Consider the following 27,309-nt stretch of genomic DNA (forward strand, 5'->3'; position numbering starts at 1 on the left):
GTCTCCTTAATACACAAGCAGAAAGAAAAAAAAGTTAAACTTGCACTTGGCTTATAAACAGCTGAGTAAAGGCTTGAAAGCAGAGATAGAGAAGACCGTGAGAAAGCTACTGATTCGAAAGAAATAGAAACTTAATTAAGGCAGTCTCTTCATTTTTAAAAAATTCTGGAGCAGCTAAGTCCCACTTATAGGAAAAATGTTTAATAATTACAGTCTGTTTATAGTAAATCAATGCAAATAATTAGCCCTGCTAATGCAATCTTTGCTAAAAATAGAACAGTAGTGGGAATCAGGGGTGATATAAGGGACAAAATCACAATCACAAAATCCCTTTCTCTCTCTCTCTCCCCCTCTCTCCCTCCTGAATATCTATCCAGCTTCAGGAATTTAGCTAAATATACAAAAGAGTTCAAACTGCTCACAGTACTAGCTTCATATTCTCTCCAACTACTGCGTAGAACTGGATATTCTGAAGGATAGCAATACTTTTGCTTAACTGAACTACAAAACTTCCAGATCATGTGAAGGAGAGGAAGTCAGGAAGAAAAAAGAAAAGGGCCATTTTTTGTTCAGTCTGAAGCTTCTCGCTTATTCAACTGAATACACTAAGGCCATATATCCTATCCTATCTCATATCTCATTCCTTAAGGGTTGAGCAGCTATAAAACATAGGTGATCTACTGGCTAACAGGAATGGGACTCCAACTGCTAACAATCATGGGCAATTGGAAACTTGAATAGGATTGTTGAAAGGAAGGAAGTGCCCTACTTACTGAGGGAGATAAGCAATCAAATCATACTAGGAAACTAAATAAACAAAAATAATTTTAAGGATACAAGCAACAAGGTTACAGTCATAAGTGACAGGAGATAGTAAAGCACATGAATGGTACTTAAGAGTAAGAAGCAAAACTTTCATGTTTGAAAGAAAGTTGCTTAATGAGTCAGGCAGCCTATAAAAATCAAGGAGAAATAAAAGACAACCTTCCTCCTCAGTTCAGGCTGGAAAGATTACGATAAGCAAGAGGCAAAGGGAAAAAGTAGACCTGTGTGTGCAATTTGGGATCAATGGAGGTGGATCAGAGACAAGTCCCACTCATAAAGAAAATCGACCCAAAGGATCAGCTGAAGAAATAACTGAGGCCAAAAGAACAAGGTGTAATCAGCATCTCACTGCTGAGTGAACAAATCGTGACTGGAAGAACTGCTTAGGAGTCCATTTGTATTTGGATTAGGGCCAGTGAGGAAGAGGTGCAAAAGGAAATGAGGAAAGAAGAGGTAAGAGGAGGCTATTCCTTAACATTTTTGCAAGACAAGTAAGATTGTTGAATTGTGTGAATAATTTTGGAGTTTGAAATGCATTTGTTAAAAAAAAAGAATCTCCCTGGCTATTAGATGACACACATACAGAAAGAAAGTACATCGTCCAAGAAAGACTCTTAAGAATTTTGGGCAGGAGGTGAAGAGAATTTGAAGTTATTCTTGTACACATATACATTTGGTTCTACATCAGTATGTTTATTGTTTAATGCTAAGTGCAATCCATATAATAAAGATGTGTGCTCTGTTTTTATCTTGAAATGTCTTGGATAATATTGAATATTCTTAGAAGATTCTGCTGGTAGAAGAGTTGAAACACACATTCAGTTGAAGGGTTTGGATAGAAATTAGAAATAACTCCCACCCTATGGCTGATTAGAGTTTTCCCCCTTTCCCCTTTCATAGCAGTTTCTCTAAATCATAAGAACAGCTGCCCAAGGAACTACATAGAAATATAAAATATTTCTATATAGAAAACAAATATAAAATATTTAATATAGAAATATAACTATACAATATAATTATAAATATAAAATCTTATCTCAGGCACTAAGGTCTTAACTATAAAGTATGACTAATCCAATCTAGCTAAAATTCATTGGGATTGCCTTGAAGTAGAACATTTTTTTTTTCATTTTTACCTACAAGTAAGAATACAGGACTATTTTGTTCACAGCAGTCTATATTTTATATGAAGAATAAGATGGTTTAATATTTGGCCACTTGTAGAGTATGTGTGAAGAAGCAAGCATTTCAGGAGAAATAATTCTTGGAAAAACAGGTTATCAATATACATCATCTTGAGTTGTTCCTTTGCCATTCAGAACTACCTTCCTAGTAGCAAGGTAGGTATCTTATGGTTTGTTAGGTCTCCCTAACTACAGTATAATGGGAGACTCCTAACCCAGCATGCATTCTGAGCAGCTGAACAATGGAAAGAAGAAAAATTACAGATGTAAGCACTCCCTATATTAGTAAGGCATGGATAGGATACTATAACATCCAATCTATGGGCAACCTCAAATAAAGACACAAAGAAAGTACAAAACAAAGATACAAAGAAACGGCTTAAACTTTGATCACCCACATTTTACGCTTGGGCTACAGTTGGTACTTAACCAATTAAGCATTTCAGTCAGCTGGCACCAGTAAACAAATATCCCTTCAATATAAGGGGAAAATCTTTCATCACAATAGTGCATCCCATGCCTGACCCCTCATAAAATTCCACACACAGGAAAAGATCAACTTATCCCACAGCGGAACTTCCTTTTGAGACTTCACAAGTCCCAGGACAGGAACACCTCAATTTACACATCTGATATGCCTCACAATCTTTATTACTATAAGTATTACCACTCTTAGTGTTCTAACTTTGTAGCCTACCTTCAAATACTCCATGTACTGTTGAATAAAACTACCTTCCTTTTCAAACAGCTACCTGGTGTTTATTTGTGATCCGGCTCAGATGTGATTCAAGAACTTTTCTTCCAAGTTCAAAGATGTCTTTATTGTTACAATTTTTATAGAAATGTTTCTATATAATTAATAAGTGGTACTTAGGCCCCTGTTTAGGGCTTAGGCCCAATTAAAGCTGTTAGATCTGGGAGGATGGTTCAAGAACGGAGGCAAGACTCAGATTGCAACAACAGCTCTTTATTAGTGACTTCAGATCTGAGCAACTAATCCCAGCCGCAGCAGCCCCTTATATAGGGCTGGCTGCGGCTAGGCAGCCAATGAAGTCGATTTGAGTTTGCCGCTCTTGGCAGGGCCAATCGCGGCAGCCCGTTTACTGGCCAATCGCATCAGTCTATGGCGACCAATCACGATCAGCTATCAGCGGGCCAATCAGGTTTGCAGGCTTTCGAGCCTGCTAGTCCGGAACAAAAGCTAACACATTTTCTATCAGCCAGAACTGCCTCTTTTGCATGGCATCACTTAATTTTTATTAATGATTAAGAAAAGCAACTGAAATGCCAGGCTCTCCTTAACTCATATAGTATGGACTACTGCCTAGACACAGGAACAGATCTGGAAACTACGCAGACTGTGTCACAGTATATTAGAACTACCACCTAGCCTTCAGAATTCAGTATGTGCCTCTAGGACCTAGGATCACTCTTTTCAATAGTATAGCATTGCTGTATTTCCCTCACTTTGCTCAATCCTAATTACAGTATTATTTCTGATATACCAGCTCACATTTCTGGGAAGCCATATTCATTAGAATTTGCTAGGTAACAAATTCATTTTTTCAATGTTTTAACAATCCAAGAAAAAAAAGAATGTGTTCATATAAACTTCAGCAGTGTTCTCTTTTGTAAGAGTGCGAGTTCCTTCTTTCATTGCTTGTTTGCAAAGGGGACAATTCGTTGTTCTTCCCTCTTCCTACTTCTGGCAATATTAAAATGATATCCTTCTCCTGTTCACCTGCCAAAATTTCCAGGGTTAGGTTTTTTCCTCAGGAGAAGATAGCAAATAGGAATTCAGATCATAAAACTGATGCAGTTATTGTTCTTCAATAACTGAAAAGAACTTTAATGGTAGTTAAGAACCTATATTAATGTTCTATACTTAGACTTCAGAATCTGTACAGAATGGTACAGAGAGCATTTTAACTCACATTTCTAATCTATTTTGTAAATCAGTTTAGAAAGGAACACAAATAAAGATGGCAAGAGAGAAGATCATGAGCTTAGATTTGATAGAAAAGAGATGGTGGTTTTGATTTAAGAAACAAGTAAAGGCAACATACAGAATATGTGACTTACAGAGACATTCCTTTGTGGTTAAGATTTCATTTAACAATAGAAGTCAAATCCAAACACAAAAGAATATTTGGTGAAAAGATCAGCAGAGATAAAAGTGAGGATGCTCCTGACACATTCTATATGAATTTATACTCTTATCTATTTCACAAAACTGTGTATAAGCAAAAGCTATTGCAATTTATAATTTCACCTCCTGAGGCAACAGGTAAATTAATCTGGGTTCATCACTCTCTTGATTATATGAAAACAAAGATAATTCTGAAAACTATTCTCTTTCAGATAAATGTTTATATCTAAATAGGCTCAATATAGGAATTTCATTTTCTATTCTCTTTCAATGTATTGTAAATTAATATTATTTTAAAATTCCTATAGAGAAAACTTCTCAAAATCTGCTATTTGTACAAAAATAGTTTCTCTAGAAATCATATAGAAAATTGACTTATCTGAGTATATTATCACCTGTCTTGGAGTAGCAGTGGTGGGCAAAAGATATACTGGAATAACTTGAGTTCTTACAATTGCCATAAGTCATAGTACAAAAACTTCTGATTGCTTATGAGTTAAATCAGTTTCTGAACTGGATGTATTTTCTTTTATATGGGAACATCCACAAGGACAATTCTGCCTTTAAATGACTAAACTTGGTCTTTTGATTGCTTCTCATTCATGCTGGACAGGATCATTTATTTTCATTTTGAAGGAAAAGTTTCCACCAGCACTCCTCTAGGATGGAATGGCTTTAGATCAAAGTTAATTATTTCATGAAGCCAAATTTAATATCATTTAGGGTTCTACATCTGGTAAACATGAAAAAATATAGTTCACTTTTTAAAAAAAAAATTCCTGGTGAATACACTGCTAATAAATCTGAGCAATTGCTTCTATGTATGAACATGTTTTAGCCTTCCTCATTTCTTATCACATCCTGCAAGATTACTACCAAAATAAAATGGGTTTAATGGAAAGTCTGGATTCCTTTAATTATTCTAAACATGGTAAACATAAGAATACAATTCTTGGCTCCCAATATTTGCTTTCCATCCAGGTGCTCCTTCTGTATTAGCTAACTTTAAGAGTCTTCTTTTGAGAAATACTCTTCTTGCCAATACCCTACTTTCACTATAGCCACTCAGTGTTTTCTTGAATGTTGTATTATCAAGGTTTTTGCTTACTCGAAGCGCCACAATTCTGTGTGTTTTATTCTATGTACTGTTTCCTTTCCTATACACTAAGACCTTCAGCTACAGCAACAGGGAATGGTATTAGTGAGAAAACTGGTTCAGGCAGTATTTCTCATTCATAAATATGTCATTGGAATCAGGATAATTTGAAACTCTTTTTTTTAAAATTGCAGCAGAACAATTCAATCAGACCATGGAATAAAAGAGGCTTGTATTCATTTACAAATGTATTGAATTTATTTGTGTACTTTTTAAAATGTTACTTGGGTTTAAAATAGACATGAGTTTTCAAACATATCTGGGAACTGTCACTTCATTTTTCTAAGGTCTTGGATACAATTTTCCAGAAGATGTGAAATTTGGGTCATACAGTCATTTTAGTGCAGAAACCATTTCTATGCTTCATGTCAATTTTGGGTACGTGCCTGTATAGGCATAAGAAGCTGAGTGTTGTGTGAATTTTTTGTTGAGAAGTAAACTTTCTCTCCAAAAATACTACTGCTACATGAGACAGCTTGCTTATTGCTTAACTGACTACACCGATGTTATTAACATATGAGACAAAAGATTTGAACCAGATACTTGCAATGAATTTTGAATGCAACAGTTTTCTTCTTTAAAAAAAAATCTTTACAGTATAAATGAAAATTCCTTTGATATATTTAAAGAGTTGTTCAGAAATATTGCATCTCTGTTACAAAGAAGAGTGAGATATACTCTCAGCATCTCTTGCAAAATACAGGGAATATCACTTTTCTTTGCTCAACTGGGAATTGGTCCCTGAAGCCTGGCTTCAGCCTGAGAACTGAGGCTGGGAAAAGTTGCTCTTTTCATGACATATTGGGCCAAGCTGACTACATTACATTATATATAGACAGGAGACAAAACCCTAGGTAATTCATCCGGATTTTTAGTAAACGAAAGTTTTCAAATACTTATTCTCAAAATTTAAAAGAAAACAGTCCTCCTGGACAGCGATACTAAATCAATGCTAACTTAAGCTCTAAGAGAAAAAGATAAATGGTCTTTCTGCACTAATTAGTCTGTTCCCTGTGTTAGCTTTCAGGTTCTCAAAGTAAAATACAGTCTAATTTAAAAAAGGAATAGGTTCTCATTTCTGGTTCTCCTAATGGATGAATAATAGCAACATTTAGAATAGCAATAGAACTTACATATCGCTCCACAGTGCTTTCCAGCCCTCTCTAAGCGGTTTACAGAATCAGCATATTGCCCCCCCCCTCCCGCCTAAAAAAATCTGAGTTCTCATTTTATCAACCTCAGAAGGATGAAAGGCTGAGTTAACCCACAGCCTCTTAGAATTGAACTCCTGGAATGAGCAGTGAGTTAGCCTACATTACTGCATTCTAACCACTGTGCCACCACGGCTCTGAATAATATGTTCTTAAAAGAGATATAATGTTGTTTCATGGGCCAGGCATGTTTTTCCTGAAAAGGAATCTAAACAATGCTCATAGACCCCAGTCGTAGTCAAGTTATTTAAGGCTTAGCACTTCCACGGTCCACTGCTTCTGACACTGAGGCAACAAGCAAATGAAAATAACAGAGTAAAGTGTCTCAGTCCATTTGCTAACATCAAACTAACTCATAAGAATCTGTGTCCTGATGAGATTGCCACCTACTGGATACAGATTCACACGTATACTTTCTTACAAGTAGCAAGATCTAAGCCAAGTTGGCAAGGGCTCAAATGTCTCTTAATTATTGGAACCCAGCTTAAGTATAATGACCCCCTCATATAAGATGAAAGTGAACATCTGAGCTGATGTTGGCAAAACGATTGCTTCAGTCTTGAAGAAAAGTAACTGCTAGAACTCATATGTGGCTATGAAATGAGAAGTGTGCATTTTAATAGGAAACTTTCCCCAGGAAGATCAGACAAAGCTTTTTGTGGTTAGAAATATCATCTTCATTTGTAAGTTAACATTTAAAAAGTAGGAAATATCTCCTTTAAGGAGGAGACTTAAATATTCCATTCCTTTCTCATTTCACTGACTGTTTCCCAGGCTGTGTTTACATGGATAAAAACTTGCATAGGAATGATGAATGCACCTGACCCTTACAATGTGCATCACTGAATAGTAGAGAGTACAGGGAAAAGGACAGTTGTGCCACTAGATCAAATTACTAAAAGGGATGAAAAAAAATCTAAATTCTGCAGACTACATTGGAAGACCACAATTTTATTAGTAACCTAATTATTGTTCAGAAATGTATCTCCACCGTACTAATTAGATTACATATTCCTAGACAAAATGGTTAGCTTATTGACAGCAGTTAATTTCACGGAGAAGGGCTGGAAAGAAACTGGAACTTACTCTATAGGAATTATTAAATTTTCCTCTGTGAAAATGGAGAGAACCACTGACATAGAGTTCAGCCTGGTTTTCCACATGAAAATATATCTATAATGGGATTGCAATTAAATTTGTTACGAATATCCCAAGGTCTTTTGCTTCTTATTATGATGTTCAGATCAATTTTATCACTGTGAAATACCTGGGCTTCAACAACATACATTATTGTTTAAGTCTGTAGGAACTGACTTCAACTTGTCTCAACAAGCAGCACTACACAGCAGAAGTGATGTGTGATTCTGTTTGTTGAAAATTGCTTTGAAGAAATACTTTATGTCTACTTCTCATTTCTTTTAGCTCTGTTATATGTTAAAATTTAGAAAAAGCCTACCTGTCAGATTCTGCACATATACACAAGCTTCTATTGACTTGGCAATTGCTGGAGATACTGAGAACATCTTGTAAAGTTAAATGCATGCTTCACGCAAACTTTCATGGAACAAAAGTTCCATCATAGCTCTACTATAGATCATAGAAAAATAATGGAACTTTTTGGCAAAACATAGTCATTGAATCATTATATGAAAAGAGATGGAGGACTGATTATATACCCAAAATAGATAATCTACCCTCTGTGTATACAAAGATAACATCAGGCTAAAATGACTTACTGGTACAGAATCCATTGATAATCCATAGAAATGTCCAAGCAGGCAAAATCATTCCAGGATAGTCCCACATATAATTTTTAAAACATTTGTTGCAGAGCTTAATACTATTGAGAAATTGTTCACTAGGCATAACAGCAACATAAAAGATTTCAAGTGTTCCTTACCCCTGGGATGAGGTATTTCATCACAATTTCTTTGCCTTTCTCTCCCAATTTTTCATCTGGAAGTACTTCATATTCTGCCTAGAAAAAAAAAAACAAAATGATAAATTTTGCTTCGTCTTTTACACATGCATAAAGATGAATGTTCATGTATTCATATATTGTATATAAATATTCCTATACTTTTCCCATGGTTGTAAATACAAACCACATAGCACAAACACTTGCCCCCTCACATAAACCAATGATAAAGGAACAGATCTGCATTAGCAGTATAAAACCTTTTACAAATTCCTATGTTTCTTTGGTCCTCATCATGCATGGAGGTATATATGAGGAAGGATCATAATGACAATAAATATACTTTTCAACTCTTTTGAATTTAAATCTATGGCATCTTTATGCAAGAAGGATCAGGTAGCTTGCACTATGAAAATCTCTACCTGATGAGACATGTACTCTCAAAATACTCTTCAGCCTTAAAGGTCAACTGTCTGCTGAAATTTTGGAACGAACTTGGCTGGACAGAAAAAAAGCTAGAAAGGAAGACCCTAGTGGGATCTCTCAAACTAGGCAGGATCCATATTAAAGGGAAACCAAAATTTACCATATCCTATCTGCATATGTTCAATCAAGTGTGTATTTATATGTTAATATTTAAATTAGTTAACATGATATAATTTTGCTATTTTCAGTCTAAACTTGGTTATAATTTCATGGATGTATGAAAAGAATTCTCAAAGGTTAGAGTCTCCCAGATAAATGCCAAGCCAACTACTTTTTATTAATGACAGACAATGAACTTTGGCTCTGCAAAAATATACATTCAATGTGGTATGACATAATATAATAAATCATATTTGATAATGAGCTGTTTTAAATGGCAAACCAGCACTTTCGTGCTTTTGTGGGTAGAGATTTTCCCAGCTGTGAAGGATGCTACAGACCTGTTTTAACAAGGGCAGTTCATTATTTGAAGGCATCTTCTTTTGAAAGCTGTCCAAAGTCATTTTTTAAAAGTATATGTAAAAAGAAATAGTAGAAGTCTTGAAAGTCTTTTTTACATTACTATATTTCAAATAATTTATTTCTTTTTTTTTGTACTGAAATTTTTTCATCTTTATCTTTGGTGCTATTGTGATAAAGAATATATAATCTTTGATTTTCAGAGCTACCCATGCTAATTGACTGTCAACCAAAGACATTATAAAAGATACCATACTTTATAAAAAAAGCATATGGCAGCCATTAATTACCATTAGGTCAAAGACTACATTTTTCTTTATTGTCATAATTTAAGAAACATGGTAACATTTGTTATTAAATTTACCAATGGCTGATTTGAATCTAGGATATGTTTAAGAGGAAAATATTCAGAAAATTGAAGATTTGAAAATATGGAGAAAATTGTTTTAAAAATATTTGTTCTCCCTCCCTCTTTGGATACACACATTCCTTTTCTATATTCCTTCCCCAAAATTATTGATCTACAGGTCCATCCTTCAACTTGGTGTCCTCCAGATGTTCAGGACTTCACAGTGGTATCCAAATCAAACCACCATGATATCAAATTGATTACTACGATGCAACCTCCTCACAAATGCCACAATGAAATATTAGCATCAGGATGTCTGATTCAGGTATGCAAATTTATTTATTTATTTATTTGATTTGTCAATCGCTTACAAGATAATAGGTATAAGTATATACATAGTTATGAATACATGAAATGGGTACATATAAGAAAAATAAAAGAAAAAATAGGACAGGGATGGTAGGCATATTGGTGCACTTATGCACGCCCTCTACAGACCTCTTAGGAAAGGGGTGAGGTCAATAGTAGACAGTCTAAGGTTAAAGTTTTGAGGTTTGGGGAAGAAACCACAGAGTCAGGTAGAGTATTCCAGACATTGACCACTCTGTTGCTGAAGTCTTATTTCCTGCAATCAAGTTTGGTGTGGTTAACCTTGAGTTTGTATCTATTGTGTACTCTTGTGTTGTTATAGTTGAAGCTGAAGTATTCATTGACAGATAGGACATTGCAATGTATGATTTTATATACCATACTTAGATCAGACCAAAGACAGCGTAATTCAAGGTTTTCTAGGTCTAGAATTTCAAGTCTGGTGGTATAAGATATTCTACAATGAGTAGAGGAGTGGAGAACTCTTCTTGTGAAATATTTCTGGACTTTCTCAACTGTGCTAATATCAGATACATAATGTGGGTTCCAGACTGATGAGCTGAATTCGAGTATTGGTCTAGCAAATGTTTTGTATGCTCTAGTTAGTAATGTGATATTACCAGAGAAAAAGCTATGTAGGATTAGGTTAATAACTCTTAATGCCTTAAGCATCCAGGGATGCTACTATGGTGTCAAGGGATGTTATTCGTGTTTCTATGGTATCAACTCTTTCAAACAGATCCAGTTTGGGTCTGTATGATTTGCAGAGGTGTAGTAAGTAATCCCAAGCAGTCATGATGAGCGTATTTGATACATAGAGAACATTTGATGGAATTTTCATTATCCTTTAGAGTTTTATAGCATTTAAGGCATGTTCAGGAGTCTTGTGGTTCATTGGTGGGGATTACTTTCTCTTTAGGTTGTGGTTTGGCATTGGATTTTTTTTCTTGGCATTGTAGGTTTGTTAAGATGGTACATGATTAAATTACTTAATGAAACAATTTTGGGTAATCAATATAGCCAACATCACACCAATCAATCAGTTGCAATAATCTCTCTAGTCAAATAATTTTCCTAAGCAACAATCAGCTGAATCAATTACACTAATTGCTAATCAATTAATTACACTAATCATTAATCACACTGTTCAATTAAATTCACTAAATAACTAATTTTACTAATCAATTAAATTATATGAATCTTGATCTTTTAAACTAATCAGTAATCACACCATTTGCACTAAACACTCTAATCACACTACTCAATTAAAACAATAACTCAATTAAACCATTAATAAATTATTTTATACAAATTGATTTTCTAATCATTGATATAGGTAATAACGATAGAAAAGTTGTAAGTTTTGAGGTAATGAATTAATCAGTGTTTGATTAAAAGAATGAGGCAGTATTGTGAGTCTGCAAGAAAAGGGTTGTTTTACTAGCAGCATTGGTAACATTTTTAAATAATAAATATAATAATTTGTAACATTTTTAATAATTTGTAACATTTGCAACATTTTTATATAATAAATATATAATTTTATATAATATAACATGTTTAATATAATAAATATAATTTTTTATATAATAAATATAATAATTTGTAGCATTTGGAACATTTGTGTGATTATGCCTGTGTGAACGTGCCATTCTTTGTCTATCCTCCCAAAAGACACATTTATTTCATCTTTCAGGCATTACTGATCTTGCTATCTAGGAAGCAACAAATATCTCAGGATTTATAATGTTCAAAAAGAGTTATAAATATGTTGGGTTTTTTTGTTCATATGCTACATCTAGGGTATTCCACAGTTCATGAAGTTAATGTAAATAATTAATGTTTTAAGATCCTCACTGCTTTTTTCAAAGAGGAAATACACACTCTGTGTTCAAATCTGAAGTTGTTTCTGTCATCAGAGCACATGGGAAGAAGGACAAAGCAACTGGGACAAACCTTCTGAAACTGCCTCTTCAAAGTGTTTTGATGAAAGGTACTTCATCTGCACTAATGCACACACTACTCTTTCAAATACTTTACTTAGATTCTTTAAAATGCGCAGCACTTTCAGAAATAAGTCAATATCAAAATGAAATTATTCCTCCTCCATTGACCAATTTAAAAAATGCATTCATATGAAAAACATTCAGGTGTTGTAGTCCCTGGTGGTTTGAGGAGCTGGCAGCAGAGTCAGACCCTGGGGAGGAACATGGACCTGGAATCTGGGGAGGGCTTGGACGAAGAATCTGCGACCAACACAGAAATGGGGCCAGGGCCATCTGAGAGTTATGTGCTGACTCCGAAGCCTCTAGAATCTGACATCAGTGAGGCAGAGGAACAGGAGGAGCCTGTTCCCAGTGCGCACTTGTGCAGAGCTGTCAGAAGGAAAGAACAGTTCAGGCAAAAGGGGTGACTCGGGAGTAAGGCTTGGTTATGATTGGCCCCTCCCATAAGACATAAAGGAGGAGTAAAGGGACATGAGCCTTTGCAGGAGGCAACTTTGTTCATTCTGATCCATGTTGATTTTGTGCTCCATTTTGTACAGCTAATTGGCAATTTAGTCATTGGCAGCATTTCCAGGGAGATAAAGGTGGGTGCTTATCAGCCTTATCCCGAAAGACTGTGGCAGACGTCTGTTGGACTATTCATAAACTGTTTGGGACTTATTATGGGCTGTGAATGCATATAATTTACAGCCATTGAAATAAAAAAAACATTGTTCGGAACAGCGTGTGATCGTTACTGTCTCAGGAAGCCTTGGTCAGAACATCAGGAGAATTAGATTCCTGATTTTGCCAAAGAAAACTCTCATGAGTCATGACCACCTGAACAGTTGATGGTCTGCACAATGTCCTTAGAATATCATATCTCCTTCATTTCAGACCATGAAAATGTTCTTGAGTAAAACTGTTTCTATATTCCCCAGAGGTGCGCTTTTCTTTTTACATCTCCTCAAAAATGGACCTATGATGAACCAGCCATTCTTATAATATTATCTCAGAATATTTTAGATATCAGCAGTACAGTTACATTTTCCTTATTAAATAGCCACTATGAAATAAATTTTCATACTGCAAGATAAGCATGCTTTAGATAAGAAACACACTGACTGTTAAAATAGACATGACTACAAACCTTCCATTCCTATTAAATGCAAGAGGATGAAGCAATTAAATACCCATAAAGTCAGTACAAAGAGACTTGCAGCGTTCTTTCATAAAATTTCTTATCCATTTAGATTTTATCAGGCCATAAATCATGTTCCTCTTCAAAGCACCAATAGACAAGAATGTTTATAGCATCTTAATGATGCTTTTTTCATCATCCCACCATTATCACCCTTTGGAACCCATTTCAGAGATTAAGAATCATGCGCATAAAAGAGCTATTTTTAAAAAGCTTAGAAAATCTAAGAATATCTTCAACCGACATAATTCATTACTGCTGCAAAGAGAAAATAGCACATGGCAAGAAAGCCAAAGTCCTACTGATATACAAAATATTTTTAATATAAAGGGGAAATATTTCTACTTTAGTTTCTAGGCATTTGTATACATAGAAGCAGAACAACAGTCCTCAACAAATTTTTATGACTTAATTCAATTCTGGTCCTAACCATTATGACTCAGTATGTGTTCTGACCAAGGCTTCCTGAGACACTAACAAACACACATAAAATCCAAGCCCCTTTTATTTAGTTCAATGGCTGTGAATTATCATCATTCACAGCCCAGAATGAGTTTCAACCGGTTACAAATGCTCCCAGGAACATCTCATCTGATTTGAAGTGCTGCCAACAACTAAAGTCCAATTAGTCTTTCAAAACCAAAACAGAACAAATTAACCACGGAGCTTTTAGAGCCCAAACCAATCAGAGCAAACGACGTTGCTTCCTGCAAAGTTTTTCCTACCTTTGCGCTTCCTTTATACCTTATGGGAGGGCAATTACTTCCAAGCCTTACTCCTGAGTCACCCGTTTTGTCTTAGCTGCTCTTGCCTTCTGGCAGCTCTGTGCACATGCACACTGGGAACAGGCTCCCCTTGTTCCTCTGCCTCACTACTGCCAGATTCAGGAGGCTCCAGAGTCACCACATAACTCCCAGATGGTCCTGGCCCCATCTTTGTATCAGATGCAGGACCCTAGTCTGAGTTCTCCCTAGACTCGCGGACTGCTCCCTGTTCTTCCCCACTGTCTGATTCTGCTGCCATCTGCAAAGGCCACCAGTGAACCACAACAGTATGATTCCTTTTTTCACATTTTCTATTTATTCATCACTTAAAAAGATATATTACTTTAGAAAAAATGAATAGTTTCATCTAAGACTTGCTTAATTATTATTTATTTTGGATGTTTTAATTCCTCCTTTATTATTTTTATAAATAACCCAAGCTGGCAGATACTCCTACTATTTCTTCCTCCTTCTATTTTCTCCACAACAACAACCCTGTGAGGTGAGTGGGCTGAGAAAGTCACACAGCTGGCTTTCATACCTAAAGTGGGACTAATTAATCCCAGAATCTATACTGTTTAGTAGTGTATATTGGAGGCAAAGACCCTTTGTGAGTGTACAAATAATTTTTTTATATTTATAATGGTCCATCCAAAACCAAATCTGGCTAAGTTATAAAGGACCCTGATAAAACTATTCAATGAAATTTTCATTTTAATGTATGTCAATTAGTGTACATTCAAAATGACAATAAAGTTATTCTAGGTCTAAGTCTATAAAGGAATAAATTCACAAACTTGATAACAAACTTTGCTCAGATACTTTGTAGTCTTAATATGGCAGACACCCATCAAAATTTCTCCTCAGGTCCAACCCATTTTGGCTGGGGAATTCCATGACATGTACTGTAACTCTGCTTTATTGTCTTTTCTTCCAGATGATTAAAAATAAATAATAACCCACAAGGGTTTATATTATATAAGCTGGCTTCAAAAGGTTGTTTCATGTGGTTTATCACTCAATACCTAGAAGTTTTATGAAGAAATAAAAGCTATCTCGGAACAACCAAAATAGAAACATTCTGCAATAGTCATCTTCTCCAATTCCTCCCAAAGCAGAAGTATTTCATTAAAAACTGGGGGTGCGGGAGGAAGAACCTGCTAAAATGTTCTTTACCTAACTGCAGTAAATATTGTTCTTTTTCCAGGATTCAATCTGAGTCAGTGACTGGGACCAGAGTTTTAGTTTTCCACTGCCATTGGATTATTTATTTATTTATTTATTTATTTGTCAAGCAAGTATTAGAACAGGTATAAGTATAAACATGGTTATGAATACGTGAAATGGATATGAATTTTTTAAAAAGAAACAACAGGACAGGGACAGTAGGCACGTTGGTGTGCTTATGCACGCCCTGTACAGACCTCTTAGGAAAGGGGTGAGGTCAATAGCAGACAGTCTAAGATTAAAGTTTTTGGGGTTTGGGGAAGAAACTACAGAGTCAGGTAGAGTATTCCAGACATTGACCACTCTGTTGCTGAAGTTGTATTTCCTGCAATCAAGTTTGGTGCAGTTTACCTTTAGTTTGTATCTATTGTGTGTCTTGTATTGTTGTGGTTGAAGCTGAAGTCTTCATTGACAGGTAGAACATTGCAGTAGATAATTTTATGTACTATACTTAGATCGGACCGAAGGCGGCATAGAGTTCTAGGTTGTCTAGGTCTAAAATTTCAACTCTGGTGGCATAAGATATTCTGCTACGAGTAGAGGAGTGGAGAACTCTTCTCATGAAATATTTCTGGACTTTCTCAACTGTATTAATATCAGATATGTAGTTTGAGTTCCAGACTGATGAGCTGTATTCAAGTATTGGTCTAGCAAATGTTTTGTATGCTCTAGTTAGTAGTATGATATTACCGGAGAAGAAGCTACGCAAGATTAGGTTAACAACTCTTAATGCCTTTTTGGCTATGTAGTTACAGTGGGCTCTAGCACTTAGATCATTAGAGATGAGTACTCCAAGGTGCTTGACATAGTTGAGGTCATCAACAAGGTCTTGACTATTCAGCTTGTACTTTATTTTCTGATTTTTTTTGCCAATATGTAAGACAGAGCATTTGTTTATTGAGATTTGAAGTTGCCATTTGTTTGACCATTCTGACACATAGTTGAGGTCATTTTGAAGGGTAGCAGTATTGTCATTTCTCCACCATGATGTTTCATAGGGCCACAGTGACATCAGGTTCTCAACAGGTTCCACATACACCTGTACTTCTAAAACGTGGCAACTTTATGATGGGTGGACTTCAACTCCTAGAATTCCCCAGCCAGACTTGCTGACATACACTGACATACACTATTTCAGTAAACCAACAAACTGTAGAGCATTTACCTTTAAGACAGTGGCTCAGTTAAACAGACTGAGACTTGCCTAAGGCTACCAACTGAATTCACAGAACAGCTAATCAATAGAGGACTTCTGGTTTGTACTCTCTGAATTGTACATTTATTTACTTGAGTAAATTCTACTCTGTTTAATGCTTTAGTTTACTCCAAGACTGAGTGTTCATAGAACCAAAACTTCAATCACTGTCCCACAGGTAATACTATATAGATATTTGACAACATTACCACTCAGTGACCAGCGATTGAAACATTGCAAAAATGTATTTGCTTTTTGATTGATTTTGAATTCTGAATTATTTTGATTTACTTCTTCTAGTATGCCTACTATGTTTAATAGCTCCAATTTTAAATGTCTAAGGCATAAGTTTAACATCTTAGCAACATTAGGATGGATATTAAATTTTTGGACCACAGAGGATGGTCAAAAGAATAAAATGGTGGTCACAACAGTGCAATCAAGTCTTTGCTGGTTTGTATGTGCATCACACTGTTAAGGCTTCCCTCTGCCCTTTTTTTCAGCATACCTGAAGCCTTTCCTGATATACTGTATTTCTAGCGTAACATATTTATTTATTTAAATTTTTATGCCACCCGTCTCGTTCTTACAGTGATTCTTACAATATAATAAAAAGGTAAAAAATGTAGCACAAAATGATTAAAATTAGAAGGATTAAATAGGAAACTAAAACCAAACCAAACCAGAAGGATGGGCAATACAGGGGTGGCGACTTTCTCTCTACCCATCAGTCACTCCCGGTCTAGAATGCCTCTATTGGGGCTCCAGGACCGCCAGGAGGAACCAAATTTTGAAGGACCTCCAGAAGACCAAGAGTGTGGAGGCCAACCTTATCTCAAGCGGGATATATTCCAGAGGGCAGGAGCTACAGTAGGAAGAGGATTTTCTCCTGAACCCCCTCAGTTGAAACTTTTTACCAGATGGGATCAAAAGTAGGCCTTTGCTGCTGGACCAAATTGAGACGAGACAATTCCTCAGTTACATATTGAGCATGGATGACTAAATCAAATCAATAATATATGCAACTTATACTGGTAGTTCTCGACCTACAACAGTTCATTTAGTGATCAAAGTTACAACAGCACTGAAAATAGCAACTTATGACAGTTTTTCACACTTAGGACCATTGAAGTATCCCAATGGCCATGTGATTCACATTCAGATGCTTGACAACTGACTCACGTTTATGATGGTTGCAGTGTTCAAGAGCTATTTTGCAACCTTCTGACAAGCCAAGTCAATGGAGAACCAGATTCACTTAACAACCAGTTACTGATTTAACAACTGCAGTGATTCACTTAATAAATGTGGCAAGGAAAGTCATAAAATTTGTCCCAAATTCACTTAACTTTTCACTTAACAACATAAATTTTTGGCTTGTTTGTAGTCCTAACTTGAGGACTACCTGTACATTGCTGATACGTATTCAGACACAAGTAAACATGAAAACAGAAATATGCATATATATATATATAAGCTTGGAGATAGAGGAGGAAGCTTAACAGCGGAATTACAGGTACAATCTGTGAAAGAACCAAAAAAATGAAATAAATCTTTGTACCTGCACAGAGAGGCCCATAAGATACAATCAACTCTTGAAGCATTCAGAAAAACCAACTTACCACCGAATCAAGAAACTTAATACAGCATTCCAACTCCAGGCGAGTCTCGCAGAACTGCCGAAAGAGAATTCTTCCTATTGGTTGCTTGTCACATAAACTGTAATAATCTCTCTCTGGAGGAAATAAGAAGAGAAGGAAGGAAAGTGAAACACTGGAGTGCTTTTTAGATCTGATCCAGTTTGGGAAGGCTGGGTGTATGCTTTAATTTTTTTTAATCTTAACAAAAAATCAAATCAGTTATGAATGCGCAAATTTAAAAGTCATAAAGGTAAGGTATAGAAGCCAGTCAGTTTCTCAAAAATTATACCCTGGATGCAGAGAAATTAATATAAGATTTAATTAAACACATTCCAAGAATTTTGATTTGATTTTATATTTTTGCCATTAAAGGAAAAGGAAAAATGCATTGTTTCCGGCTCTTAACAATTGCAAAGACAGGCTTAAAAGTGTGCAGATGAAATCTGTTGAAATCTGAGAAACGACAGGAAAGCTGTCTCAGGTGGGTTTCCAGTAGTCAGAAAACTTCAGAGTCCCTTATAGATACTTGCAATAGTACAGTGCATTATGCATTCTAAGTACTTTCCCACCATCTGCAAATGTATGCAGTACAGGTAGTCTTCGACTTACAACAGTTCATTTAGTGACCATTCCAAGTGACTTATGACTTGCATCCCCATGGTCATGTGATCAAAATTCAGATGCTTGGCAACTGGCTCATATTTATGATGGTTGCTGTATCCTGGGGTCATGAGATCATTGTTTGTGATCTTCTGACAAGCAAAATCAATGGGGAAAACAGATGGGGTTACTAACTTATCAACTTCAGTGGTTCATTTAACAAGTGTGCCAAGAAATGTCATAAATGTTGCAAAACTCACTTAACAAACATCTCATGTAACAACAGAAACGTGGGGCTCAATTGTGGTCAAAAGTTGAGGATGTCCTGATATCCAACCATTTGTGCTTCATTGCTACTGACACATTGCAATAGAATACAACTAAATAAGCAATATTGTAACTGTTGTGATATTATATCTATATCTATATCTATATCTATATCTATATCTGTATCTGTATCTGTATCTGTATCCATATCTATCTATCTATCTATCTATCTATCTATCTATCTATCTATCTATCTATCTATCTATCTATCTATCCACAACACACACGTTTTAGTCACTTTCTTCTTTTTTTCCTGGAAAGCAATTCAACACTAGGATGAGATTACATGGACATGTTTGTTTTAGCACCTAAAACAGATCCATGTTTAGTGAATGGTTGGTTCTAAATCCTTGCAGTGATCAGAGAGCATAGGCACAGCATACTGATGTTGGTACTTGGGTTCACTGTTCAATATTCAGCTTCCATGCTAAAACTGCACTAGCCTTTAAAATAATGGTGCCAGCTTTAAATATGTCGTGGGCTGAGACTGGAGTATAGAAAGTGCAGCAACAATGATCTACAGCATGGGTTCCCAAACTTGGCAACTTTAAGACTTGTGGACTTCAATTCCCAGAATTCTCTAGCCAGCATGGCTTACTGGAGAATTCTGGAAATGGAAGTCCACAAGTCTTAAAGTTGCCAAGTTTGAAGACCTCTGGTCCACAGCAGTGTTTTTCAACTTGTGGTCTGTGGACTTCGGAGGAGCCACAATGTCTCTAAGGAGGTCTGCAAAGGTTTGAAGAAATGATTTAAATATTGATTTAAGTCTGTCGGGGGAAGGTTGTGACCATGGTCTGTGGACCACAAAAGATATTTAAAGGAGGGAGGATCTGTGGTGAAGAAAGGGTTGACAACCACTGGTCTATGGGAATTAGAACACAGTTCCAGATGTCCTAGGAAAGCTGGATGCATGAGGGGGAAACAACAGTGTATCATCAAAACATCACTGAAAGACTTGTACAACTTGACATCTGCTGCTGCAGCATCTGGACTGCAATAACAGAATACTCCAGTGGGCATTGTTCTATTTTGATAGCAAGAGCTTTTCACTTCTACTACACCATAGGTTTCTTTTTTTAAAGTAATGTAGTCCTTTTAAAAATGGATCCTGAATTTCTTCATATTCAAAGAGGCTTCTGGTGACTGTAATGACAGCAAGCCTGAAAAAAATGCATATTAAAAATAAACTGGGTTATTAAACTAGAATTAATGCTAATGTAATGAATATTGTTTGTAAATTCTGATTATCATTTTACAAGATATTTGTACCCAGATGACATGCTGTTTAATCAAAGATGAAATTCTTATATTATAAAATTTACACGTATGTATGTATGTATGTATGTATGTATATAAAGTTTTCGTGGGTACTTACATGTATGGTATTCAGTTTGTTCAGGTATTTTCCCACGTCATTATAGTTGTGCTTTTAAAGTTGTAGTGACGTTTCGGCAGAATCTCATCTGCCATCATCAGGCTTCTGTATTGTGTTCGTCTGTGAGTCAGACTTTCACAGCCGTTTCAGTTTTAAATTTGGGGCTAGCCTACTGCTGTGCCAGAATGGTTTTTTTCTTCATCCTGATTGGTTGGGAGTCTTGGTCTGTGTTTATTGGTCTTGGAGTTTGCTGTGTTCTGCTTGATTGGTGTTTCTAATTCTTCTGTCTGTTTTGTAGCTTTTTTTGTCTTGATTGGCTGGCAACATTGTGTTCCTGTATTGGAGGCTTTTAGTGCGGCTTGGCTCTGAGTAAATGGACGGCTATCATTTATTAGGAAGCTAAGTTTCATCTGGGTGGCTGGTTGGGGTGTGTTTGAGCTGGAGGTATCAGGGGGGATCTGTTTGTGCCCAGGTGTTTGCCTGGCTTGTGGTGTGGAGATTTTTTTGTTTGTGAGTGCAGGCTTCCAAATAATTGACAATCTGGTGGAATCATCTCTTCTATTCATGCTTTCAGGTCTTTTTTCAATCTCTATGGCTTCTCTGATAATTCTGTGGCTGGGACAAACAAAAAAATCTCCACACCCAAACAGAACTGAATACCATACATGTAAGTACCCGTGAAAACTAAAGAATATATAGATAGATAGATAGATAGATAGATAGATAGATAGATGAAAAAAACAGGCATTCTAAATCATCAAATCCTTGGGAACATTAATTTATCAGAACAGAATGAACTTGGTGGCAATTTTTTTTCTTTTTACAAATCCATAATTCCTCCTGTCTTTTAAGAAGCACAAAATGATTTCTAAATCCTCGTGCTTAAAAGGAAGGTAAAATGAACTAAATACAATGGTTCTGGGATGATGTATATCGGGCCCATGACTAATTTGCTGGAAAATATGTGTTTATGAAGTAAGCATGCAGAGAATTGTTCCAAAGGCACTTCATATTTTAAGTGTGAATGAGAAATATTCCTGATGCTAAGAAATATATTTTTATCCCTCATCTTTTTTGAAGGATCATTTGAAAAACCGAAAAGGACTTCACATACAAAGTACTTGAGACAGGAGATGAGGTTTGAATTTGATGCATTAGCAAATTTCAACATTAATCTTGAAAATACTTTGGTATCAGTGTAACAAATAAGAATAGCATGTTATTTCAAAATAATTATGTGAAGACATAGAATGAAATGTCAAAATGGGACAAATTACAATTGTCGTGTTGGTAGAATTTCTCTGATTAAAGTCAATGTTTTAACTAGATTGTTATTTTTGTTCCAGATAATACTTATTTTGAAAATTGATGCACCATTTAAACAATAGCAGAAGATATATCTAAATTTGTATGGGAGAGGGAAACTTGAATTAAATATAAGGTGCAACAGGATGGAAGCAAAGAAGACAATTGGGCTAGAAGACTTGTTACCTGTTGTTTAGTTTGGATGAAAAAAATGGATGTTGTTAAGGAATAGGAGGTTTTGGTTCTAGAAGGTCATAATTTGAGATTTGGATGACATCGGTACCTATGGAATGATAAAGCTAAGATAAATGTAGTTTTTAAAAATCATTATTAGACAGGCCATACTTAAGAGTGTAGAATAATTATAAATTTGGATTTTTGCCTGAAAACTTCTTTGTAGCTTTCAGCCAAGGAAACATTTTATAGATGAGAAATGACAAGTAAATATAAATTGTTAACTTATCATGATGTGCTAGAATTTTCTTAATGGATTGTAAAAATCAAACAAAAAGAAGTTTTCATGCCAATGGTTTTTAGAAAGATTTAAAGTGGATTTTTATTATAAACCGTCCAAAGTCACTTAGGTAAGATGGACAATGTAGAAATGTGATATATAAATAAAGACTTTCTAGTTATGAACAAAGTAACACTGTGTTACAAATAGAATTACGTGCTAATGAACATGTTATTGTTAAAATGTGAAATTTTTTGTTGAAATATGAAATTGAAGAAGAATAAGTAAAAGTCTATATGATAAAATGACAATTGGGACCTAGGTGGTATCATGACTGAGAGGCTTTGAGGTATCAATTGGTCATCAACTGGCCATTTGTTCAAAATTCACCCAGTCCTGAGTAGCCTTTCTGTCTCAGAAAGGAGGGCTTGTCATCCACAGCAATCCACTTGCAATTGGATTTGTCATGTTCACAAGCAAATTTACAGCTCTTTTTATGGAGATGAGTTAAACATTCTAATGTAGCTGCCTCCATTTAAATACAATAAGGACATGCACTTATCCACCTAGCTTTTAAAAGGATGAAAACTGTTTCCCTTCAAATACTATTCTGGAGACTCTTTAAAAAGGACTTATCCATTGTTTGATTTGAATCAATAAATATTGCATCTGCTGCCATTAAATGTTAGACTATGAGGCATAGGTAGAATCTCAACCATTGCAAGTGGAGAGGTTAGCAAGAGTTAATTTTTCGTACTGATAAAATTTAAGTACAAAGGATCATCTTGGTACTCACTTCTCAAAGAAATTAAAGCTCAATGCTCATTACTCCTTGCAGAACACCCACCATATAAATATGGCCAGAATCCAAAAAGCTACTTTAGCAACCTTAAGGCTCAAGCACACCTGGCAAGATGTTGACTTTTGTTTTTCTTTGAAATACACATCTTTATGTTATAATACAAAATGGTTTTGAAAGATGTCTCAATGCCAATATGGAGTGAAGGATTAGCGTTGATGTTAATTTCTCTTTATTTGCAAGGAGAATAATCCAGTCTTAGTATCTGGTTTCAATCTAATAAACAAATGCCATTTTCCCTTGCCCCCGAGCCAATGCAGCCAGTGAACTAAATCTTGCTGTACAATCTTTTGAATTATAGTTATTGTGAGAAGCTATTCATAATATACTTTCATTTTTTAAAAAAACCTACAAAAAAGGGACAAGTAATTTCTTCACAATTGGTAAATAGTGTGACATAAAGTCAATCCTGACTCTTAATAATCATATAGAAATATTTTTTCATGACAATCTGCCCTAACCTGGTCTTCAAGTTCTCCAACAGTGCACTTATAGCCACTCTAACAGACTGTCACCTTGCTGGTTGTCTTCTCCCTTTCTATTTTTCACAAAAATATCTCAATATCTATTACATACAGTAAGAATGATAATAATCTTATTACAGAGTGACGCACATAGTTTTTCCTGTGTACTTTATAGAACAAAAGCTGAATTTTGAAGAAAATCAAAATGTTGAGAAAGTATTGATGCCTTTGAACTTTGGGTGGGAGAAGAATACAGTGGAACCTCTGGTCACGAACGCTTCTGACCACGACTAAATCAGGTTACGACCAAAGTTATGGAATGAACTATGATTGTGGCCAGAGGTTCCACTGTACTGTGGACAACTTAAAAAACCAATAAATAGTCCTCAGTCCAAATCACATCCAATGTGGTGGATTCAGGGCAGAAAGGATGCACCTCAAATTATCATATTTAGAATACTATATGAAGTCGTGGTTTTATTGTAAAGTCTGTAATGTTGGGAAAAGTGGAATGAGGTTGAATGAAAGAGGACAACCAGACCAGGAAGGCTGATTAGGAGTCCTCATGAAAAACTGGGACTGTTGTGAAGGGCCATTGCCATGGGCTCAGCCCCCGCAATTGCACCCCCAAAACATCATCCTGCCTCACTACTGCCCAATCGCCTGTTCCTATTCCGCTGCTGTAATCACCATGGACCAGATAGGGACAGCCGATGCGGCCTACAGGCCGTAAAATGATCTACATGATTGCCAAATTTGAAACTAATTTAATGGTCTGTCAATTATATCAGTCAATTACGTAAGGAAAATATGTGTCTCCAATCTCCCAAGCAAACATGGAGAATAACTTTACCTAGATGCTCAGTGTAGCAGTTAAGTTGATTTTGATACTAGTTTAAATCCCAGAAATCTGGTTTATACAATTTGATATCTTTTATAAAATACAATAAGAAATGTGATTCAAGTAGCAAAGGAGAAAAAGGCCTTCAGAACTTTTCCTTCACCTTGGTCAGTGGCCAATCAGGAGAACAGTCATTGAATATTTTATGGCATTTTTGAGGAGCAACAAGACTGACATCCCATATCTGGAAATAGCCCAGATCCAGCACCACTCAAGCGAAGAGGAGGAAGAAGACAATGTCTCTTCACTGCAATGTCCATAATTGCCACTTATAGACATAAAATCAACCAACTTACACTTATCTAACTTCGGATCTTATTCTATTTCATTTTGCCCTATCTCTATGAAGAAAAAATGGTATGTGAGTGGGCAGGTAGCTTGAGATCAGCTAGCACCTAGACTGATGGTGCCCTGAGCCTTTAAGATATCTCCCCAGACAGGAGAGTAGCTTAGCAAAGAGCAGCTATAAAAGACCTGCAGCAAAGCAACTGGGTGGCCATGTGTTGTTGGTGGTGTGGTGGTGGTGGTGGTGCTGATGCCAGTTTGGAGAAAACTGGATGCAGAAATGTTATGTTTTTTCTGAATATGGACTTAGCATATAATCAGAAATACTTGTATGTATTGATTATTATCCTGAAGGAATTTGTCTAAGACAAATAGACAAATGGGAAATAAGCATCCTCCATGAAACTCCATAATCTACAAAATAGCCACCAACGTTTTAAACAGTTGAACTGTATGAGAAACTTGTTTTGGTTCATCCTGAATCTTTCATCAATTATGTTTATCAGATATTCCTAAATTTTAGGATGGAGAATGGCTTGGAGAAGATTTTGAAATATTACTTTGGGGCATTGAAGGAACACAGATAGACTAGTGTGGTGGCTAGAGGTGGAGCTCTCGCCTCACAATCAGGAAGCTGTGAGTTAGATCTAGGGGGAGGCAGATATTTCTCTCTCTGGGCACACTGAGAATGTATCTGCTAGGAAAAAAACTTTCCACATTGGCGACAGGAAAGGCATCTAGCCAGTAAACCCTCAGCACCATTCAGTTGTCCAGACTCCACCCCGCAAGAGATTATGGGGTCATTAAAAGAGGATGATTGAGGGAACACAGATGCAGCATTTGTTAGCAATTCATAGCATTACCCTAAGTGAAGAGATTTACAGTTTTTCTAATCCAAATAGGAAACTGGAAGCAACCCAAGGGAAAAGGAGAATTGTAGAAGCTCACTCCTGAGAGTAAACAGAGCAAACTGGGACTATTACCCAAGCGTCTGCAGGTGTCTGGATGCCTAAAAATGGCCAGGGAGTCTGGATGGGCCCATAGGGTTATGGTAGCCATTGAATTAGATATTGGAAAAAGAACCCTGTGGGAAAAAAAAAGATCTTGACTGCACAACATGGGCAAGGGATCTGTGGGTCCATTTTTTTCATTGTTTTGCAATGCGTTATCTTTAGGATGGAAGTGCTTTATGAGCATAAAAATATGTGGTCATGATGAAGAAAACGGGACACTTTTCACACCAAGAACAGCCCATTATTTTACATAGACTTATATAAAGTCTGCATCAAAAAAGATAGTAATTATGCCATTGTGGGACATACCATCACTACTGTACTGGTGCAGAAAGCAAAATCCAAAAGAAGCTTCTATGAGCATTTGCATTTAAATACATCTCATCAATGTTCAATTTTCTATCACAATACTGAAGGCCATTACCTATTTGTAGAGTTAATCATTTGCCAGAGATTGTATGTTAAATTTCAAACACTTCCAGTTAGTTCCACAGACAAAGAAAGGGCTTTTCTTTCATTCATTCACTTGCATAATTCAAAACTGTCAAACATAGTTTTATAATATAGGATTTTAGAATGGAAATACTGACAGATCTTTTAAAAAAAGTGCCTGGAGTGAAAGCAGCTTTGATGCATATGGTCTAATTAATTAAAATATAGATGCAATCAAGATCTGACTACAACTTTCTTTTCAATTGCTCTTTAAGTCTTGCCAGTTTAATTTCTCTTGCTTGTCAATTATATGTCTTAGAAGCAAGTGAAAATCATTTCCCATCTTTACATATAAAATGTCATTGTTGGTTTTAGACAAACTTTGTTTTGCATAACCAACATTTTTTTTCCTTTTTGTTATCTTCCCCTTCGTTCAGAATTTTATTCAGGATGGAACTATTCTAAGGAAGTATTGCAAATAATGTTCCTATGTCTTAAAGTGAACTATGCTATAGTGTTGCCCACAAAATCAGGTAAAAAAAGGTTTTCCACAAACATATGATGGAATTTCCCCCCCTTTTAAATGCAGAATTCCATACACATAAGTTTTCAGACAAATATTTGCATCAGAATATTTATGTGAATTTTTTGTGTGCAGATTTTGCAAAATAGGATTTTATCAGGCCCATGAAATTATGTTATTTTAAATTCTTTAACACTTCTTTCTTGCGGAATAGCTAAGCAATAACAGAGTGAAATTAATAATTAAATTGAAACAAAATGGGAAATTAATACACAACTCAGACCAGACACCTTTCTGATAAAATACTGGAAAAATCAGATGGTATTTTACTTTAATATATGACAGCAGCAGCAGCAGCAGCATGACTTTAGCATGCTCAGTTATGGAAAGACAGTTTGGTTTAGTGCAGGGCTGTCAAACTTGTGGCCCCCAGGCTGGATGCGTCACACGCTGCCCACACCCATGCCCTGTTTAACAAAGGGGGGGAGAAAGTCCCAATATGTCATGTGACGACACCGTGACGATGTGAGTTTGACAACCCCGGTCTAGTGGTTAAGATACCAGGCTGATCAAAGCCATCTGTGTAACTTTGGACCAGTAACTCTGTCTTAACCCAACCGACTTCACAAGATTGTTGTTGTAGGGAAAATAGA

General features: G+C 35.9%; 1 protein-coding gene across 2 annotated transcripts in view; it reads right to left on the reverse strand.

Annotated features, from left to right (window-relative positions):
- GRK5 (G protein-coupled receptor kinase 5) overlaps positions 1–27,309 on the reverse strand; it is a 170,792-nt gene that overhangs the window by 52,957 nt on the left and 90,526 nt on the right. For both annotated transcript variants that reach the window (XM_026704861.2, XM_087932652.1), the window contains 2 exons: positions 18,101–18,213; positions 8,426–8,503 (listed from right to left, as the gene is read on the reverse strand). In XM_026704861.2, coding sequence (XP_026560646.1) covers positions 8,426–8,503; positions 18,101–18,213 — 191 coding nt within the window. The remainder of the gene's footprint in view (positions 1–8,425; positions 8,504–18,100; positions 18,214–27,309) is intronic.

This window comes from Pseudonaja textilis, chromosome 4 (assembly GCF_049901715.1).
Source record: "Pseudonaja textilis isolate UNSWEBS1 chromosome 4, rPseTex1.2, whole genome shotgun sequence".
Taxonomy (NCBI): Eukaryota; Metazoa; Chordata; class Lepidosauria; order Squamata; family Elapidae; genus Pseudonaja; species Pseudonaja textilis.